The sequence below is a fragment of the Copadichromis virginalis genome, linkage group LG8 (genome assembly GCF_057382275.1).
Source record: "Copadichromis virginalis isolate Kocher_CV1m ecotype Utaka linkage group LG8, C_Virginalis_male_GT1.1, whole genome shotgun sequence".
NCBI lineage: Eukaryota > Metazoa > Chordata > Actinopteri > Cichliformes > Cichlidae > Copadichromis > Copadichromis virginalis.
In genome coordinates this window covers 15,866,366-15,888,715 of record NC_140625.1, presented here as the reverse complement: position 1 = coordinate 15,888,715, position 22,350 = coordinate 15,866,366, and the positions used below count along the sequence as shown (strand labels likewise).

General features: G+C 39.4%; 1 protein-coding gene across 1 annotated transcript; it reads left to right on the top strand.

The window, feature by feature from the left end:
* Positions 1-3,059: 3,059 nt before the first annotated feature.
* On the top strand, positions 3,060-15,948 carry LOC146703050 (integrin alpha-M-like). Its single transcript, XM_085466153.1, has 27 exons — positions 3,060-3,111; positions 3,560-3,674; positions 5,154-5,281; positions 5,409-5,554; positions 5,859-6,009; positions 7,151-7,301; positions 7,525-7,598; positions 7,737-7,857; positions 7,996-8,135; positions 8,262-8,408; positions 8,501-8,713; positions 8,808-8,941; positions 10,286-10,428; positions 10,537-10,688; positions 10,812-10,937; positions 12,056-12,129; positions 13,743-13,884; positions 13,964-14,062; positions 14,156-14,235; positions 14,320-14,406; positions 14,493-14,562; positions 14,657-14,752; positions 14,862-14,942; positions 15,066-15,176; positions 15,325-15,438; positions 15,518-15,628; positions 15,814-15,948. Exons 1-27 carry the CDS (start codon positions 3,061-3,063, stop codon positions 15,841-15,843), a joined length of 3,087 nt encoding a protein of 1,028 aa, XP_085322279.1. The 5' UTR covers position 3,060; the 3' UTR covers positions 15,844-15,948.
* The last annotated feature ends 6,402 nt before the right edge of the window (positions 15,949-22,350 follow it).

Sequence of the window (22,350 nt, the reverse complement as noted above, 5' to 3'; positions counted from 1 at the left end):
GAGGTCTATTAACACATAGTGAGTGAGAAAGGTGACTGGAAAGGAAAAACTGAGTGCATCATGGGAATCCCCAGCAGCCTACGTCTATCGCAGCATAACTAAGGGAGGATACAGGGTCACCTGGTCCAGCCCTAATATGCTTTAACAAAGAGGAAACTTTTAAGCCTAATCTTAAAAGTAGAGATAGTGTCTGTCTCCTGAATCCAAACTGGAAGCTGGTTCCACAGAAGAGGGGCCTGAAAACTGAAGGCTCTCCCTCCCATTCTATTTTTAAATACTCTAGGAACAACAAGTAGGCCTGCAGAGCGAGAGCGAAGTGCTCTAATAGGGTGATATGGTACTACAAGGTCATTAAGATAAGATGGGGCCTGATTATTTAAGACCTTGTATGTGAGGAGCAGGATTTTGAATCCAATTTTGGATTTAACAGGAAGCCAATGAAGGGAAGCCAAAACAGGAGAAATATGCTCTCTCTTTCTAGTCCCTGTCAGGACTCTTGCTGCAGCATTTTGGATTAACTGAAGGCTTTTTAGGGACTTCCTGATAATAATGAATTACAGTAGTCCAGCCTAGAAGTAATAAATGCATGAACTAGTTTTGAGAGATGAGTCCACTGTCAGAGGCTATAAGAAGATCATCTGTAACCTTCACTAAAGCTGTTTCTGTGCTGTGATGAGCTCTGAAACCTGACTGAAACTCTTCAAATAAGCCATTCCTCTGCAGATGATCTGTTAGCTGTTTGACAACTACTCTTTCAAGGATGTTTGATATGAAAGGAAGGTTAGAAAGGAAATACATACAACACAGCAACATTCTTAATAAGAAAAACTGTAGTATCCAAAACTAACATGGACTATAAATCATTTAGTGAAATAATATCCAGAAATACTTTAGTGATGGTCATTACTGTATTTACATTTTAGCCTCTGCTAACACAAATTAAATGTGTGATTAGCTCAGTTAGCTTCTAGCTGTAAATAGCATAATTTTGTTGTTGTTGAAATTCACTGATTGAAAAAGTCTTTCATAAATAGTTTTACTGAAACAAACTAAATGCTTGATTATAAACCATTAGAAAATGGTAAAACTGGATTTAAGATACATAGATAATAAATTTATCATATCTGCCTTACTACCTTGTGCAGGGCTACAAAAAACAGGACATTTTACACCACTGTGACGTCATACTTCATCCATCCAACGTATTTATGACCCTGCACTCACCTTTGCTACAGGTGGTTATTTTTTAAATTCTTTATTTTTATTTTTTAATGCTTGTTTTATTTTATTTTATTTTTTAATTGAACACTAGTATATATTCAGATAAAAATACACCTGAAATATATAAATGCACATATGAAAAAAAGCAAACAAGTGGAGAAGTACATTTTTTCTTTAACTGATGTTGAAAATATCAAAACATGTGACAATAAGGAAAAGCAGAACTTGAGGGCGTACCACTGTTACGAAATGTATTTCAAAATAGGTTTCGCAAAACTTTGAAATCATGACACTGTCATTGTTGAATGCTGTGACATGAAGCAGGAAACAAAAAAGTGTTAGCACTATGTGACGTTTTGACTACTCTTAGCATGTCCATAAAAGGAAGGCTTTATTTGTGTGGCAAAAATAAACAACCGGACAGCTGTAGGATCGCAACAATACACGATTTTTACTGGACAGTAATCATAGCATGGATCATAGAATGGGTGTGGCATGTATTGATGAATCTGACAGACAGTTTAAGAGGAAAGAGGAATATGCACACCAGTAAAATTTTCTACACAATTCAATTTTTAGTACTGCAAAATAAGCAAATGTGTACAGTATATTAATAGTTTTTCATACTGTAGCATAGCAACAGCATCTTTTCTTGAAAGTTTTAAGTGTCAGTATTTTGCTTTTGACAGATGGAGTAAGATATAAGAATCAAAGACACAAAACTAATTCCATAGTAAAATCTTAAGTATGTTTTTCAAGTGAATGATTACCTGCCAGTATGTTCAAATCTAGTATCTGACTTTGATGCTCTCTAGTGTTAACTGTGGAAAGCTGTGACTGGATTCAAGAGGTGGAATCAAACTAACACATACACTGTATGGAGTTCCTCATATGTGATTAGAATTAGAGATAATATAACCAGGTTATCATCCTTTACAGTGGCTTTAAATAAAACTACAGATGTTCTTCCTTCTTCTTTATTCTCAGTGTTAAATGCTGCACTTTGTTTCACTATTGATCCCGTGGCATGGAAGGCCCTGAATAACTCTGCTGCTGGTTTTGGGTACCAGGTGGTTCAAAGACAATCAAAGTAAGTCACATCATACATTGTTATGTCGATCTATAACTGCAGGTTTAACAATCATTTCTGTTAAGGCCCAGGGTAATAAACTAACAAGGATATAATACTTCTTAACAGGAAACATATGGGGTTTATTTAACCACAGTTTGCACTCTAGACTTCATCATTGTCTGAATTTATTTCCTCAGTTTGCTCGTCAGTGCTCCCCTTGAACAGTATTCACAAAATGGAAGAGGAAAAGTATATAGCTGCACCACATCTTCCCCAAACTGCCAAAATATCCAAATTGATGGTAGGTAACCAAATGTGATGAAACTCTGACAGAAACCATGTTGACATCAAAGAAATTCCCCACAGACGCTAGCACAGAAACTTGTTTAACTCAAATCACAATAAGTAAATATCTTAGTAAGTAACACTGAAACTTGATGAAGTAAAATAAGCAAAGAAGTCAATGTTATTAATAATGTTATTGTTACAATGTTTCTTTTGTAATTATTTAAAACTTTAAAATGAAGCAATAGTGAAACTGAATCCTATTTGCATTGATATTAAAGCTGCCTGTTATACATCCTGGTTCACAGTGGAGAGAAGTTTCGATGTCTAACACTTGTCATATCAAATGGGGAAGTGTTTCAGTCATGGTTCTTTGCAGTCATCGATTTAAGTCTTGTTTTTTTCCTTTCAATTGCCTTTTATTAGTATTTTTAAAAAAAATATTGAATGCTTTCAATACAGCACCAGATTTTGCAGTCAACATGTCTCTTGGTCTGACAATGAAAAGTGATCCCACGAACCAAAACACTGTGGTGAGTTACTGAACTGCAGACACTATGAGAACTTTGTTAAAAGCACTGAGGATCAACTTCCTCTATCCTTAAATGTCTTGTTATTGTTGCATGAAGGTCATCCCATAAAAACCAGTGTGCCTCCCACCTGTCCTTCACAGAATCAGGGTTTACAATAACTTCAGCATATTCAATGAAGTAGAAGTCAATGCAAAATTGTTATTGAAAAACATGTATGCGCTAAAAGTCTTTACACACCCCAGATACTTTGGTGGCCTCTAACATGGATTTTTTTTAATAGCATTATGGGACACATTTGAATGGCTTTAAATAGACTGAAGTTATTTTTTAAAATCTACATATTCTGCTGGATCGTGCGAGATTTTTTTTTTTCAGTTTTGGTTGATTTTATAAGGATTGAACCGATGTTTATGGGACTTTATGGGAACTTGACTTTGTCTCCTCTCAGGTGTGTGGTCCAACAATTCCAAGGGACTGCAAAAGTATCACCATGTACAACGGTGTGTGTTTTCACATGGATCGATCTAATACATTTGGACCACCTGTACCTTCTTCTCCAGACGGTAACAATAAATGGAGTTTGTGAAAATGTGCCCTTAATAATTAGAGTCCCGGTGCCTCCTTAATAAAAATCCCTTGCATTTTTACTTGAACATAGTCTTACAATCATTTATATTTGTCCTTGTATAATCTCAAATCAACTGAAACTGTCTCAAGACTTCTCTTATATATTCCAGCAATTAAGGGTTAATCAGAAACAGTAAATAGAAAATTATGTTTGTGTGAGATGTGATTACTCATAGATGAATATAAGTATAAGTTGTATGATTTGTTGATTATTTTTTTGTTTGTTTACAGTTTTCCCGTCTAAGCCTTATTTCAGATTGTCTGTTTGGATTCATTGTATTATAGTTTTATCCAAAGAGCTTTTCTAGACTAATTTGACCTGAATCCATCAACACTGAAACAAATGATGGTAAAATTTGAGCTAGCCAAGATTAAATCTACAGCATAAAAATGTATTTAATTCTAATGATCAGAATTTTTTTGAGATGGTCTCTTCAATTATTCAAAATGAAATAACCATATCTGCATGTAAAATGAAAGTGTTATTTGAAAAACAAATACAAAAACACCCTTTGATTTCAAATTCATTACAAAAATGAAACTAAGCCTGGTTGTTTGGGTTATGCAATGCATGACAAAATGCAAGAAGACTAGTACATACACACAAGATCTTTGGGGGAAAAAAATAAAAGGAGACAGAGAAGTTTACTTCCCTCTAAAGCTACTTACGACTTCTTTAAAGCTCTGTATGTAAATAAGTAATGTATTATGGTTTTCCTGGAGAAAATAATTTGTGTTGCTGTGTGTTACATTATGGTGTATTCCTGTTACATAAGAACAACGTAAACATGAGGCTATTGTCGCTCACAGTAACACAAATTCCAACCGTAACAAGAACATACAGTACAGAGGGTCTTTCTTTTAGTGTTGTAAGTTTGAACACATGCTCTATACACTCAGCTTTAACATCATTCTGGGTTGATTCAAAGCGTTGTGTTAGCATGCTGTCTGTACAGATGTTTGCAAACATCTGATGTTGTGTTAGCAGTTTAATGCAGCTGTTTATGTCCTGGATGGGGTTTCCATGTTACCATCATGCTCGTGTCCCTTCATGGTCAAAAAAATAAAAAAAATAAAAAAAATAAAAATAAAAGTATTGTCCAAATCTCCACCATTTTCCTCTTCCCTACACAAACCATTGTTTTTATGACTGTAATACAGGAAGAAAATTAAAGTAATTAGAACTGAATGCAAAAATCAAGGCTACAAATAACTAAATTAGTTTAATAACAAATTTAGGCTTCTGTAAGCAGTTTTAAGACTTGTTTAAACTAATTTAATCTCTTAATCTTAATTTCTTCTTTTCTTTCTTCTTTTAAATGACTAATTGTCTAAATATGTGGGTATTCATAGTAGATTTGCTAAAATGTTAAAATTCACCTAAAATAATCAATTTCAATTCATCTCTTTGATAGTGTGCCCGACACAAGTAGACATTGCTTTTCTGTTGGATGGTTCAGGCAGCGTATCTGTCCCTGATTTTCAAACAATGATGAAGTTTGTGGAAGATCTAATCCAGGCATTTCTGTCAGTTGATGCACAGGTAAGACACTGTACTACCTTTCAGTTATATCGTATTACAGACACAAATAGTTTCACCTGCTTTTCATTTATCTCCATAAAAAAAGGCTATTTTATATTTTTTTTATATTGTTTCTCCCTTTCTTCAGTTTTCTGTTTCCCAGTTTTCCTCCTTACCTCGGGTTCATTTTTATTTCAAGAAATTTTCCTCATCTGGATCACTAAAGACTGAAATCGATGGAATCACACAGTTGGAGGGATCAACTTACACAGCTAAGGCCATCAGACATGTTGTGTAAGGGTTGCAATGATATTACTGAAGCTCTACAGTTAAATCATCTGGACAGACTTCCTGTGCAGATGATTTTCTTTTTGAGACTGACCACACTAAAAACTGTATTGACTGATGCAAGAGTTTTAAAAGAAGAATTTGCATTAACTAGATTTTCAAAATACTAAAATGTCCATGAGCGATTATACAAAACAAATGGATGCATGCAAAATAATAATCATTCATGCAATTTACTCTATGATCAAAATGTGCACTGTAAAAACATGTTTTATGTTGAAATTAGATTTGTTTATTTTTAATTTGACAGAAACAATGTTTTCACACCACAAAGAGGTTCCAGACCAGATGTGAAGAAAGTCTTGATAGTAATTACTGATGGACAATCTAATGACCGGTATGACCTGGAAAATGCAACACAGCTAGCAGGGAATCAAAACATTGTTCGATTTGTGATTGGGGTAAGTACCTCCATTATTTAAACCTGCATAATGTTGAAATTTATACTAATAATGTGTTTTGGTTATTTATTAGACTACAGTCACATGTTCCTACAGTATATGGAGCAAAGTAATGAGCCACCTGCACAGAAACCATGGAAACCCGGGCCATACCATCACACTGTTTTCACACTATTGTTAATGTTAATTTCTCCTCTATTGGAGAAATTAACATTAATAATAGTTAATGTTAACAATAGCCAGGATTAAACTCAAAATCCTGCTCCTCACAAACAAGGTCTTAAATAATCAGGCTCCATCTTATCTTAATGACCTTATAGTACCATATCACCCCATTGGAGAACTTTGCTCTTGCACTGCAGGCCTACTTGTTGTTCCTATATTATTTAAAAGTAGAATAGGAGGGAGAGCCTTCAGTTTTCAGGCCCCTCTTCTGTGGAATCAGCTTCCAGTTTGGATTCGAGAGACAGACACTATCTCTACTTTCAAGATTAGGCTTAAAACTTTCCTTTTTGCTAAAGCATAAAGTTAGGGCTGAATCAGGTGACCCCGAATCCTCCCTTAGTTATGCTGCAATAGATGTAGGCTGCTGGGGATTCCCATGATGCATTGATTATTTCTTTTTCAGTCACCTTTCTCACTCACTATGTGTTAATAGACCTCTCTGCATCTGCATGGCAGATAGCCGTCCCTCTTTAACCTGGCTCTGCTGGAGGTTTCTTCCTGTTAAAAGGGAGTTTTTCCTTCCCAAAGTGCTTGCTCATCAGGGGTCATATGTGTGTTGGTTTTTTCTCTGTATGTATTATTGTAGGGTCTTCCTTACAATATAAAGCGCCTTGAGGCGATGGCTGTTATGATTTGGCGCTGTATAAATAAAATTAAACTGAATTGAACTGGACGAGGAGCTGCATTTACACTCCCAGCATTTACAGCTGATCATTGAATATGCAGGAGTGGTATCTAATTACAGTACCATGCTCAAATTTCAATAAATAAAAAAGCTAAATTAATAATGGATATTGTATTAATGTCTGTATTAAACAGACCGTATTAATCTTTGTATTAAACTGCATTAAAGTTTTAATAAAATCAGATAAATAATTTTGCATTAAATGTAAACACATGTTTTAAACAACCCTAGGTGGGGAATGCATTTATTCTGACTGAAGCAAAAAAAGAACTACGCACCATTGCATCGTCTCCCTCAGACAATCACGTGTTTCAAGTGCAGAACTTCAACGCACTTGAAATAATCCGGCAGAGTTTGCAGGACAAAATTTTTTCCATTGAAGGTAAGTTATATATTTAACATTTAGCAAGCTTTGATAAAATTTCTGTAAATGTTACATTGCATTATTGTATCATCGCTTGAGGCTAAAGGTCGAAGCATTAGTGAAATGAAAAATAACTATTGAGGCACCTTTATAATAAACAGATATCATTACACTAAATTACTAGTGTAATGCGTTGTGTTGTGTCTATCAATAAACCTTTTTATATTTTATATTTTTACAGGATCTCAAACCGGTGGAGTCTCTCTGAAAATGGAAATGTCTCAAGAGGGATTCAGTGCAGTTATTGTGCCCGAGGTAATTAAAACTACCTGAAACTCACCAGACAGTCTAGTCATAGAAAGAGAGATTCAAACACTTTTTATAAAAACAAGAGTCCAGATTTTAAAGGTAAAATAAATTGTATATAAAATGTATTTCCTGTCTGCACTGTAGGGAATTCAGATGTCTATTGTTGGTGCAAACCAGTGGAAGGGAGGCTACGTGCAATACACAACTGGAGGGGAGAAGCTGAAAACATATGAGGATGTGTCTTTGGAGCCTGACAGTTATCTTGGTAAGAATATTACAGCTTTAACAATCTAACTCATACACATGTGATCATGTATATACACAGCTCTGCTGTAATTCTTTCACACAAATACATATATCAGATTTTATATCTATCTTCTCTTTTTGCCTACCTAAATTCTAGGTTACTCCATGGCAACTGCTAAAACCCAAAGTGGTTCCCTGACAATTGTTGGTGCTCCAAGATATAAACACAGAGGAGCTGTGGTCGCTGTTAATAGAGAAAGCTTTGAAAACCAAAAGATTGAGCCATTGGCATCACAGGTATGTACTTACAGCAAGACAAAACTGACTGGGATTATTAACTGGTAGTAAATACTTTCTTAAATACAAATTGTTGTCATTTGGCTTTATGCGACTATTTTCATCAATAATGTGTTTCTTACACAGTATCAGACTGGTGAATATTTCGGGGCAGAGGTGTGTACCATGGACATAAATGACGATGATATCACTGATCTGATCTTCATATCAGCCCCAATGTACATGGAGCCTGATAGAGAGGGAAGAGTTTATGTTTGCAGACTAACTGTTTTGGTAAATCAAAGTTTTATCCACTTCAATTAAATGAATTAGTTTATTTGTCAACTTCCCTAATGATCATATAATATTCACTCTCCTGCTTTTAGTTTGTGGAGTGTAATTTTGATGATCCGTTAATACTAAGAGGACGTGCAGCTGTCAAAGGAAGGTTCGGCTCTTCTCTTGCTGTGCTGCCTGATCTAAACTCAGATGGATTCAGGGATTTGGCAGTTGGAGCACCTTTGGAGAATAATAGTGAAGGCAGCATCTACATATTCCACAGTGAAGGAGGAGGAAGAATCAGTCCTACTTACTCACAGGTACACAACATCGAGGAATTCAAAAAGATGACTAAACGTATTTATCAATATACAATCTGCAGCTTAATTAATTAAAATGTTTTCATATACACAGAAAATAACTGGCTCTGAGGTCCAGTCAGGACTGAAGTTCTTTGGCCTGTCAATCAGTCAGTCGTCTTTTGACCAGAGTGGTGATGAACTGCCTGACTTAGCGGTGGGTTCAAAGGGTAGAGTTGTTTTACTGAGGTAAGTCACAGTCCAGATAGTCCAGTCATACATTATAGTTATCTGTGGTAATTCCACCATTGTTGTTAATTTGCAATCTTAACAAATGCACTACCTGTCAAATCTTAGGTAAATTTGAAAGGTCACCATAATAAGAACTGCATATAGGTTACATATCAATAAATTCATCATAAATGATTGAGTCATTCATTATAAGGGATTTATGATTTTTCAAGAAATACAGATTGAGGGTAAAACTGTTGTCTAGAAGCATTAGAAACAAACAAAGGATAAACTGGAAGCTAGGACTAAGAAACTTGGAATTAACGACTAGGAGTGAACATGGAACAAAAGAAAAGAAAAGAGCAAACACAGCAGACGGAGATGACATGACAAAGATCGAAGGGAGACTGAGGACTTAAATACGTGCGATTATGAGAGGATGCGCAACAGGTGGAAGAACAGCTGAAACTACTTACACACTACCAGCACATGAGAAGTATACAGGACAAGAGACTGTCAAAATAAAAGAGGAAGTAACAACACTGAGAAACAGACTAAGATGCATGAACTTGACATTAGGATTGGGAGTAACCTGACAAGGGGACACAACAGACCAGGGTAACAGGAGGGAACATAAAACACAGGGACAAGAGATAAACAAACATGGTAAGAGGTACCTAAAGGCTAGACGACAAAACAAAGACCACAAAATACAAATATTACACAAAGCAGAAACAACACTAAAAGAGCCAAAACCAGGAACGTAAACTGAACTGTAGAATGTTAAATAAGATAGAATCAAAATGTCCAAATACATAAACACAGGATCATGGCAAAAAGTTTATGGAGTCAAAGGGATTAGACATTTTTTTCAAATTATTTTACCACATGATGAAAAATGCTCTGCTGATTTAAAAAAAGCAGTAAATGTGTGAAACGGTAACTTTGTTCATACAGAAATGGAAATGCATGCAATATAAAAAATGTTTTCATACAATACCATGTGTTTCAGCACTGCTGACATTATCAAATAGGTATCATTTACTCCACCCATTAATACTGTGAAGTTACACCACTGGCACACAAGAGTGATGGTGATGGGAAATAGGTCTATGTTGATGTACACCTACATAGATATTCCATTAAAAAGCATTCCTGATTTATAATTCATTATTCCATAAATCATCATCTATCATTTAAAAGGTTTCAGGACTATTAGGTGTTAAATGTCTCAAAATGTTTGAGCTGTAGTTGTTCATATGAAATGTTAGGGCAAAGGAAAGATTAGATTGAAGTCTTGTTACTAATTCAGGTCAGAACAAAAAGTCAAATCTTGTTCACATGTGTTTTCCTACTTTCTAGATCAAGACCCATAGTAATGGTTGAAGCTGAGGTGTCATTCAGCCCAATCCAAATCCCTACTCAGAATGTAGACTGCTCAAAACCACTGCAGAACACAGCTGAAATTTGCTTTACCATGAGCAGAGTGTCTACAGTCAACACAGGTTCATCATTCTTGGTTTTTCTGAACTACAAAGCCACTGCCCAGCAATTTAATGTTTTCTAAATGTATGTAAATTGCAGCATTGAAATCAAACACTGATTTATTCCAGCTCAAGCAAGGATTAATTACACTTTAACACTGGATGCCACTCGCAAACCTCCAAGCAACCGGGCATATGTTGGTGGGAAACGAGAGCAGTCAGGATCACTTACTGTGGACTTAATAAGAAAAAAATGCTCAACTGTGAAGTTCCTTGTTGAGGTAAAACCAAATAACAACATCAGAGAAAGTTCACCTTGGTGTAACAATATATTTTGATTTCCATTTTGTTTTTAAGAGTCATCCAACACTGAATCTAAACTCAGCACTCATCTCTTCTTGCAGGCCTGTCCAGAAGATGCTCTCAATTCACTTTCCAATGAGCTCAAATTCAAGTTTGATGGTTTGCCCTCAAACACAAATCTCAGACCAAGCCTTGCCCAGCAGGCTCAAACAGCAACCATTCATCCTGTAAGTAACCTTTATAGGTACTTTATTAATCAGATATCTGAGGGCAGTCTTGCGCTGAGGCCATACATTCTGGAGAGATTTCTAGTTGAAATTAGTACTAGAATATTATTAGGAACTTTATTCCCAGTACCAACAGCAGGCACAGCTACATATTTGGGGTCATTACTCTAAAAACGTTGTGTATTAGAAATTAATCGTTAGTAATCCAATATGCTACAAAATTACTAAAGGAGTTTATTACACTGATCATTACATTATTTTCTTGTTACTCCATGAAATGACCCAAAATGCATTGTCTCATAATTATAAGTTAATAATATAAATCTTAGGCTACAGTCTGACATGCCAATGCAATCCCTATCCCAATGAGAAAACACATATGATCTTTCCTTTAGTGTTTACATATAAACACAAGAGATTTTGAAATGGTTGTAACAGTGATTCTCCTTCAGAAACATTAATGAATAGAAATGGAGGCTTCAAGCTCGACTGCTAATCACTGCCTTTCTTACCTGACTGGGCTCTGGCAGCTGGGCTGGGGTCTGCATATGCTCAGCTTTAACGTTCCTCTGTTGGCTAGTTTTTTTGCTAGCATGCTGTCTGCAAAGATGCTTCCAATTATCCAATTAGTGTTAGCTGTGCAAACAGCTGCTGTTTCTGTCCTGGATGCAGTTTGCGTTTTACCATTGCAGTCTTCTCCTCTTGTGCAATAAAAAATAAAAGTAATGTCCATATTTCTACTGTAGATCACTCAACTATTTCCCTCCTCCTGCACACAACCTGGAATGGGCTAATTTTAGCCCAAGTGCACACAAGAAAACACTATTTTATTAGATATTTTTTCCATTTTTATCCAACCAACCAGCAGATAACTAAAGGAAACTTTGCAACACTAGTAACAATATAATTGTAACTGAAGTGTAATTACTGAATTCAGTACCGTAACACATTACATTACTGCATTGCTGAAAAATAGAAGGCTACTTTTTACTTTATCTTACACCCGGCATTGGGTAGAACACACAAATTGTTTGCTGGATTCATCTGTAAAACGTTTACATTTATTCTGTGAATAATGTGTAATATAAATGTTTTTGACATCACACTCTCTTCCACAGTTAGGGTTTGAGATCAACTGTGGAACTGACAACAAATGTGTTGATAACCTGAAAGTGGATTTCAACTTCACCAGGTGAGGCAGAATTACAAAACTTTGTTTAGCTTTGCTTGTGTTTTTAGTCACTTGTTAGGTTTCATAACATGTACACTTAAACTTATCATGAAGTTTGAAGCACATAGATATTTTGGGACAGTTTGGTATTTAGTCTCCATCATTTTATTCTAATAAAAGAGACAAACAATGACAGCACACACACACACACACTGGTGGTAGTATGTGATTGAGAGATCACCACCACATATTAAAATTAAAGAAACAAACCCAACAATGGCAGAGAATATTTATTTCAAAATTATACCAATCCCCAAGAAGGCATTGAGGTTCTCTAAACCTTAGACAGGGTCATGAATACTGGACCCAGAAGCAGACTCAGCACAAATTTAGCACTGAACTATATACATTTTATTTCTTTTGTGAGAAAACAATAGCAAACTCTGAAAGTGAAAGTTAAACTCAGGCCTGAGGAAACAGGAGCAAAAATGGAGGTGAGTGTGGAGAAAATGCATTATTGAGACCGTGGGAAAACTGAAACAGAAGAGGAAACAATTACTTAACTGTGGGGAAGCAGAGGAGAGAGAGCAAAGCAGGATAATGATGCTGCGTGTTTACTGTCCGAGCCAGACCGCGGAGCTTGAAGGGTAAACGTTTGTGAGAGAATCTAGAGGGATGAAGTTACAAAGACTGTTATCCAGTGTGCAGGGCAGGCAGGTAGGACCACTGAGAATGGCTGAACGGAGCAGCAGACCATGCTGCCTGAAGTAGTCCTCTTATGACTGCCTGTTGATGAAATTCAGGTGCGACGCTGGTGGCCCTGCCAGAGGGCGTAACCGAAGAGCCATCCAGAAACATCCAGCACAATGCTCCCACAAACCATGACAGACAGAAACATAGCTCAAATCATTGAGATGTTGGTTTATTGACAGTAATTAAGAAACATGAAATCAGTGAAAGGCAACGAGCAAGGCTGGGTATACTTGTATGACCGTGGTTTTGTTTTCCCAGCTAGAGGGTTGCTTTCCTACACCATTGGGTTTGAAAACATGTCTTGATTGTCAGTGTATCCAGCTTCCATGAAGTCCCTGTATGAGGTAGTTGAAGATGCCTCTCCTGGGGACTAACCAACTAATGCTGAAGGGTATGCTCCAACTATGCTGGATGCTGTATTGGTCTGTTGTAGCAAAAAAACCTATTTCCCACCCATCACCAGGAAACAGTTGAGGTGGGTCAGCATCTGACTAGGACACCTAGAGACATCCATTCTGATTACTAGATTACTCAAGATCTCTTATTGGCCTGGGAATGCTTTGATTTCCCACTGGATGAGCTAAAGGAGCTGGCTGAGAGAAAGAACCCAGGGCATTTCTAGACAGAGGCCTCCATGATCCAAACCTGGATAAGTGTCCGAAAATCAATGGATGGTAACAGCTTTTTTCATAATGCATCATCAGTTATTTTTTGTGTTTTATGATCACCAGGAAATGACAGCAAATTAAAATGATATAGCGAGCTTCCACACAGCCACTATTAATATGTTAGAATTCAACACAAAGCTATACTATATTTAGCCTCCTACAAGTTCAGCATCACAGTGCAGTCTTGTTTTCTTCTTCCTTTATTCCTGTTAGATCCTCAGAGGTTAAAGTGGGCATCGATGAGCTTTTGAATGTCACAGTCACAGTGGAGAACAGAGGAGAAAACTCCTACAACAGTCGAGCTATTTTCACGTACCCAGCTGGACTCTCTTACAGGAAGTTCACCATTCAGCAGGTAATGTGTCAGGATCAAGTTCATCATTGATTTGCTGCTCACCCAGTGCATCCGGCAGTCATTTTATTTTCTAATAAAGGGAAGAATTGAGTGCAACTCTTTGGACAGTGAAGATGGTTTATCCCGAGGAAGGACAGACTGTACTATTGACAAGCCAATTTTCAAGAGCAAAACTAAGGTTTGTTATTGCGGTATGATTTTGTCTGTTAACTTCTACACAGTTTAACAAAATGAGCAATCACTCTGATCTCTCTTCTTCAATTCAATCAAGGCTTTCTTCATTGTCTCATATGGTATCGAAACAAACACTCAACTAGAGAGGAAGATCTTTATCACTGCTAATGCCACCAGGTACTGTTCATTTAGCACAGGTGCTTCTCATTTAAGCAATAACCCCACAGACACAGTACAAATCATTTCACTTCTGTCTTTCAGTGGAAATCAGGAGAACGCTACAACGAGTGAAATCTACAAAAATAAATGGATTGATGTGAAATACAGCATTTTCATGACATTTGAAAAGTATGTGTTGTTCTGTTCATTATAAGATGAATTACACATTTTGTTTTACACAGTATGTATTTAATGTTTAAAATATATCTGTTTAGCTCCTTCAGTTACAGCAATTTCACTTTTGGGATGGATAATTTGCAGATACCAGTCCAACAATTAATCAAGGTAAAATGTAATAAAATATAATAAATATGATTGTGTGAATTAGACTTAACCATAATAGTGTTTGACTGCTTTTTCTTTACTCCCCATGTTTTAGGTTACAAATGATATCAGAGCGTTTAATTTCACTGTGGTGATCAAGGTTCCAGTGAAGCTTGGTGAAAAAGAGATTTGGGTATTGAGCAGCCTACAGGTAATATATGTGTCAGAAGATCTAAAAATGGGTCAGATTTAGCTGTGTGATGGGTGAATGAGGTAAAAACAGGACCAATCACCCTGACGCTATTTTAAATGTATTTCAGATTGTAGACTGTCAGACAGAAAATGATGAAGAACCAAGTGTCAAAGATTTTGTTCCACAGATACAAAAGGATAAAGTGGTGGTAAGTATCCGTCTGTACTTTTGCTACCTACCTGTTAAAACTGAACCATGGTACTGATTCAAAACACAACATTGTACTGAATACAAGATTTGTTTCATTCAGTCTTCTTTAAATCACCCACAGGACTGCTCTGTAGCCATGTGCAGAGTGTTCAAGTGCAACACCTTCATGGGAAGACTGCAGAGTAGGACATACGAAATCTCTGGCAATCTCAGTTCAGGATGGATAGAGCAGGTAATTAAAGAATAGTTTTTTAAAATTGTTTCATTAATACTTTTCCTGAGTATGTATGAGTACCTTCATTAAATCTTCAGATATAACCATTTTACAGTTAAATCAAATAATACCTAATTTAGGCTTAACTCATTTCATTTTTTCTAAGATTGGACTTCAATCTGCCAAATTCCTCTTGACCAGTACAGCCACTGTGGATTATGACCAAAGCCAGTACATCTACTTTTCAACAGTGTCTAACAACAATCCTCCTGTTCGCAAGGTGATTTAGCATTACTTTCTCTCGTTTGAGTTACACAAGAGCTTGAATATCATTCACATTCTGTTACCTTATCTCTCAGATTATAGTCGAGGTAGAAGTGTATCCTCAGACAAATTTCACCAAAGAGATTATAGGAGGATCCCTGGGAGGGTTGGCTTTTCTGGCTTTACTCACTGCTGGCCTGTATAAGGTGAAAGACTCTTCTTACACTTTCTCAACTCATCACACAGCTGTGAAAGGTTTTTAGAGAGTATGTCTAATTTTTTAAACAAAGTTCAAGAGTTTATATTTACTCATGTAGTTATTTGCTTTAATTTTGAATGTAAGTCTAATGAATGATCTCTGCACTTTCATTTTTTCCCCTTGCACTCCTAGGCTGGGTTTTTCAAGAGGAAATATCCATAGATGATGAATGAAAATGCAGAGACCGATCTGGAACTGGGAACTGATGGAAATGAATCCCAAACAGAATAACAAAGCTCATATTTGTTGTTGTACATTAACTGTAAAGATAAAACAAACATTAAACAAGTAAGGAAATTTGTGTTTGGTTGATTATCCCTTTGTTGTAACAGTTCTTCTTGGTAAAAAATCTTATAGTGGGGGAAAGCATTTTTATAGCTGGAACGGTCTGCTGGTGTCTGCTCCAAGCAGGCCACATTTGAGTGATCTGGATAGAGCTTTGGTGCTTTAGTGCAACCTCAAAGTTTTCCACATAACTAAACTATTTTGAGTGAGCCCCAGTACCATCTTCAAATTGAAGGCCAAGTTCCATACACTCTAAAAAGTAATTCAGAGGCTTAGTAAATATCACTATAAATATAAGTTAGATGAGCCTGATAAAATCTATGAATATCAAAAAAATAACACTATGGCTTGTGTCACTCAAGAATGCGAGTTTGATTGACCTCGACCTTTTGACCTTACCGGAAGTACTCCGGAAGTGTCTAATCGATTCCAGATGTGTGACTAATCGGATCCAGCGGGGAAAAAAATTGATGTTTTGTCCAGAGAGGGAGGGGTCGGTGGAGGGAGGATGGTTGAGGGATAATTCTGATCAGAGGAGGGTCATTCCAGGGGCATGGAAAGTTCAGGGGGGGTAACACAGCAGATTTCTGATGAGTCAGTGGAGATCATGTTCTATAGGGAGACAGAATGATCGCAGCAGTTAGTTTTTAACAGAAAAGAGTTGAACTCATAGTTTGAATTCTATTTAAATGTTTCACTAATTGCATCAATAATATGACAAAGATCTTGATAACCATTTTCTTGGTAAAGACTGAGAGCTATTTCTTTTTACAATAGCGGCTTTAGATGTATTTTTACTTTCTTATTACAGACGCAATAAAATAAAAAACTTTAAGATTATCTGACCTGTAATGGATTGCATTTATATAGCGCCTGGTGGAGGCAAGCTACACCAGTGCTGGTAATGAAAAGAAGGACTTTCTATTGCTTGTAACCTAGCAAAGAATTTCATAAAGGCCGCAACTCCTTGTACGTGTAAAAAAAACCCTTAGTGGAAAAAAAGCACTGCGCACATATTCAGAATTCGGTCCTACTTAAACAATTAAAACACCCTGATGAGGTATTTTGGTTTTGTGCAGCCACTCCTCAGACCAAAGCAAAGAGTTTTTTTTCTTTTGAGCTACTTTTACAACAGGTTTTCTCGTAGCAGAAAAAGCTCAATAGACAGAAAAACACAGAAACCCTAAAAGAAAACGGCTTTTTTTGCACACATCAAGAAGGAGTCAACAACCCCTCTAATTAATATTAGTATTTCTTAATGCTTGTAACCTAGCAAAGAATTTCATACAGGCCTCATCTCCTTGTACATGTAAAATAACCCTTAGTGAAAAAGAAGCACCGCACACATATTCAGAACTCAAATAACTTTATTAAAGCAATTCCCCCCCACCCCCGTGGGAAAGAGTTTTCTTTTTTTAGAGCTGCTTTTACAACAGGGAAGCGGGTTTTCTCATTAGCAAGAAGGAGTCAGACGCCCGTCGCCCATAAAGCAAACAAATAACCACTCTCTAAGCGATATTATTACAGTCGGAGATGCGAAAAACGGACAACCGCATTTATTCTTTTCAGAATAAATGGCTGAGAAATAAACCCATCAAAGTTGATGTAAGTGATTACCACACCTAAACAGTATAATTTTTTTGTTTTTCTGATATTAGTTTGTGAGGGTCAAATTTCTCTTTGGGTAAAAATTAAGCCAACATCCAATTGTCAAAGGCCTCTAAAAGGTCGGTTCTAAAAAACAAGTCAGTCCCTGAAGCTTATTTGTGCCACAGATGCTAATTCGGTGAGTAAGGAATGTTTTGGGACCGGACCCCTGTCTGATCTTAAAAAACTAACTTCATCGTTACATTACAGCAATATTGAGGAAACATTTAAGGGTTGATCATGGAGCAGGATGAAGGTCAAAGGGAAAGTCCCTGCCACGCTTCCGGTCATGCTTCCATCCGGCGTAGTCATCCGACCGGTCCATGCTATATAGCCTCTCCCGACCTGGAGTGGTATAACGTGTTGTAGAAAAGTTTGATCGATTGTTACGGCCCTAGCTGGGCCTCCTGAACCTGCCCTTGTGTGGGCGTGGTGTTTTTCTCCGCCTCCTCCTCTCTTGCTCCACCCTCTGTCTCTCTCTTGCTCTCTCTCTCCCCAGGACACAGCTGCTGCTCATTGGCCTCATTTACCGCCTGGGCCCAGTCAGCAATCACCTCTCTGAGGTTATATAAGCTGGGGATGTGGGAGAGTGGCGTTCTCTGGTGTCTCCGCTTTGAGTGTTAGGTGTGTGATTGTCCTACCTATGGTGTATAGTTGTAGGAGCAGTGGGGAGAGTAGCTTCTTCACGTGAGTAGTGTGGGCTTGTCGGCCTCGTAAGCAGTAAAGCTAGCTGCTGCTAGCGGCAGGGTGAGCTTGTGGGCCCCTGGAAGTGCCTCCTCTTGGTGTGGAGTTGTTTGTTTGGTTGTTGTGTTCTGTGTTGCTGCAACCTTTTTCCTTTTTCCTTTTTTTTTTTTTTGCCTGTCCCATTTGGTTCTTTAGCCATCAGAATTGTTGTCTGAAGACCAACAAGGATACCCAATGGATTTACTTTGCCAAATGGATCATCGTGGCATTGCCGTATTGGTCCATTTGGTCGATCTTTGTTTTTATTATTTATTATATTTTATTTTCAGATTTTACAGACGGGACAGACATGAGTGAGGGATAGGAAAGGAAGAAAGAAAGAGGAAGGAAAGGAAAAACAGAAGGGGAGAGGGACAGTGAGAAAGGGGGGGGAGAAAAAAAATCTCCTGGATCACCTGTTGAGAGAAAAATAGAAAACAAGCAAAAAAAACAAAGCAACATACTAAACACAACACCATCGCATTAATCTAGCTAAGTGTAAACAGCAGTAAATACTAAATATTCAATGTTGTTGTGCAGCACCCAGGACAGATGTGCTTCGAAGTAGCGGCCAAGAAAGGTGTAATTTGGGTCTACGAGCAGTGAACACCCGTGTGTACACCTGTGTGGATCAGCATGCTTGTATTCCAAAGGTTTCTCCATGTAACGATCTGCTAGGGAGTGTGGGGGGGCCACAGCCCCGTCCTCCAGGGTGTGAAGCGGGTATGGAGGAGGTCAAAACTCCAGACATCCAGAGGCCCCCAGAACACAAGAGACCATGGAAGACCAACAGAGGGGCAGCCGCGCCACTGTTCCAGTAAGAGCTGAGGAGAGTCCCAGATGAGGGTTCACTCAGCAGCCGCGGAGCAGAAGCCAGGGGGAGTTGCAGTGACGCGCCCATGAGCTCCGCCGGCCCCCAGCTGCGCCTGAGTGACCGAGCCCCAGGCCGAGAGGCCGGGGGCACCCCACCTCCGAAGGGGCCCGAGCGAGCCCCAGGCTCCAGGCCCCGATAAGCGGCCGCCAAGGAGTGAGCCGGTGTGTACCTGGACACCCACCCCCAGACACAAAGAACCACCAACGCACCGACACCTGAGGGAGTCCGCCACCGGCAGGGGAAGTGGTGGTGGGTGGAGATAGGCCTCCAAACCTTGGAGGGCCTGAGGTGTCCCCAGAGAGGTGGCGTCTGATACCCAACCTGACATATAGACACAGACATACAGGCACACACAGACACAAACCTTCTTTCCCACCCTCATGCTCTCATGTACACTTACTCCACACTCAACCAACGTGGAGACAGACATAAAGAGACGCTGTACACACGATCACACTCCCCAAGCGTACTCTACAAACCGGGTCTAGGTACCCTTGCCCCTGGAGGGGGGAACTGCACCCAGACCCAGGTGGTGTTACCCTTTTTCCTGCGGTGGGGAGAGGCAGACCACCCCGACTCCATAGCAGCAGGGAGGCCCCAGACCGCAGTCGGACGGCCAACTTCTCCTAGCCCTCCCGCTCCAGCAGGCCGCAGAGAACGGGGGTGGGAGAAGACTCCAAACCTCCCTCCACCCGCTCATTGTAGTGTTGATGCATGTGTGTTCTAAGGTGCAATTAAAACCCAGGAGGGCATGGAGCTACCTGCCAAGGAGCAGCAGGTAAGCGCATAGTCCCTCCTGATAGCCCTTAATGTCTAAGTGTATTTAAAATTGAGAGGTGGGCAACGACGCCAGGGGTGAGGTGTACACCCTGATGGTAATTTGGACTCCGTGATTGTTCCCACCCCCAAGATCCTAAATGTATGTGTAATGAGAGTGTGAATAATGTGAATGTCTAAGTTGTGGGATAAAATTGAGGCAGAGGCAGCCAGAAGGGGACGGGGCGGGGGGGGGTAGCCTCCTCTGCACCCTGGTGACATACCCCTACTCCAAGGCCCTACATGTGTGGGTGGTTGTGGTGGAGCGGGAAGAGGGAGGCAGCTGGAGATGGGGAGGGAAGGAAGGGAGGGGCAGGTAACCCCTCCCTGGGGCCAGCTCCCCCGCTGACCCCAGTAGGCACTCCCATACTCCGCGACCCGCCAGGGAAAGGGGGCCCAGGCCCAACCAGACCGGGGCCCAGTGCAGCAGCGCCCCCCGGCCCCACAGAGCCCGGGACAGTCCACCCAACCCCACCACAGAGAAAACTGCACCCACCCCACCATCCACTCATCTTCCAGACTACATAAGACCGTAAACGCCCAGGCTGAGATCTTCCTCCACCTCTCCTGTATCTCCCCCTCCTGCAGAGAGAGTTCCTGAAGAGAGGAGAGCTCCTGCAAGATGTGACCATCTCCCCCACCAGGTGAAGAGCCCCCCAGGCGGCTCGACGCACCGGCGGCACCCTGCTCCAGGGCTGGGCCCCCATGCACCCACCCGCCCACAACCCCGGCAACACACCAACCAGGACCCAAGCCCCCAAGGCCCGGCCCGGGCCCCAGCCCAGAGACGGAGCACCCCCAGAACCTCACGCCCATCCCGGACCCACCCAGGGCCAGCCAGGCTACCAGGTCAGTAACCCACGTCCATCAGCACAGACCCTCCCCTAGCCCCGCTGCACGCAGCCGCGAGGGAACAGTCACCTGAGAGCCAACAGAGCCCCCAACCGGACATGACTGCTACCCCGGGTTGAGCCCCCCAAGGAAGTTGCCTCCGGGGAACCCCCGACGCCCTAAGCCTGTCCCTACCCCCACACCAATCACAACAGTGAAGGCGGGACCAAACTATGACCCCCCACCCCCACTAGGTGATGGAGCTGATAAAAGGAGCCCAGAGCAATTGATCTGATGTGGTGGCAGAGGCTGTGTCAAGACTAATGTAATCTAATAGATAATTTCTATATTGGTTAGAATTAAGATTATTTTTATTTTTCCAGTTCATGAGGACTGTTTTCTTGGCTATGCATAGGGCAGTGAAAATCATATGGGCTATATTCTTTTCTGAAGTGACATTATCTAAGCTGCCCAGTAAACACACTAAGGGGGAAGTTGGAATGTTACATTTCAGACACTTTGATAAGTCTTCACATATCTCGCGCCAAAACTTTTGCACTGGTGGACAGAACCAAAGAGCGTGGATGTAATTGTCTGGTGTATTGCCTTGACAGTGTGAGCAGTTGTTGGAAGATGTAAAGCCCATCTTGAACATCCGATGACCTGTATAGTGCACTCTATGTAGTATTTTGTATTGTATTAATTGCAGACTGGGATTTTTAATTAATTTAAAGGTTTTTGAGCAAATCTGAGACCAGAAGTTTTGGTCTAAGCTGACTGATAAATCTGCTTCCCACTTTGCAATAGGAAGGGATATTGATTCATCTAATTTAGAAAGTGTTCTGTATATTTTAGATAATAATTTGGGGGATTTAAGAGTAAGAAAATGTGCCGCACTTAGTGGTGTTTGTAATTCAACTTGACTGAGGTTAAATTTTTTTTTTACTATGGATTTAATTTGTTGATATTCTAAAAATCTTGTCTTGTTGATCCCATATTGTGCAACTAGTCTGTCAAATGGAATAAATTCTGTTCCCTCTAATATATGTTCTAAGTATTTAATTCCTTTACAACTCCATTCTGGGAAATTAATCATATTATTGTTTTGTAATATGTCAGGGTTATTCCAGATAGGTGTACGTTTGCATGGGATTAATGAAGACTCCGTTATTTTTAGAAACTCCCACCATGCTGTCAGAGAAAAGCTGATGTTGATACTTTTAAAGCATTCATGTCTTTTGATGTTTGAGCTAATAAATGGTAGGTCTGAAATCTCTAGATCCTTGCATAGTGCCTGTTCAACATCTAGCCAAGGCTCAACTAAGAAGGTATGTTTTAACCATTCTGAGATGAACTGAAGCCTGTTGGCTAAGAAGTATTGGTGAAAATTAGGCAGATCTAATCCTCCTCTATCCTTGGTTCTTTGTAGCGTTTTTAAGCTAATACGCGGGGGTTTATCTTTCCAAAGGAATTTGGAAATATGTGAATCCAGA

Coding starts and splice junctions, on each gene's coding strand:
- LOC146703050 (XM_085466153.1), top strand. CDS start 3,061: ATGTCTCTTGGTCTGACAATGAAAAGTGATCCCACGAACCAAAACACT. Junction 7,599..7,736: donor GTGCAGTTATTGTGCCCGAG/GTAATTAAAACT, acceptor TCTGCACTGTAG/GGAATTCAGATGTCTATTGT. Junction 14,236..14,319: donor ATCACTGCTAATGCCACCAG/GTACTGTTCATT, acceptor TCTGTCTTTCAG/TGGAAATCAGGAGAACGCTA.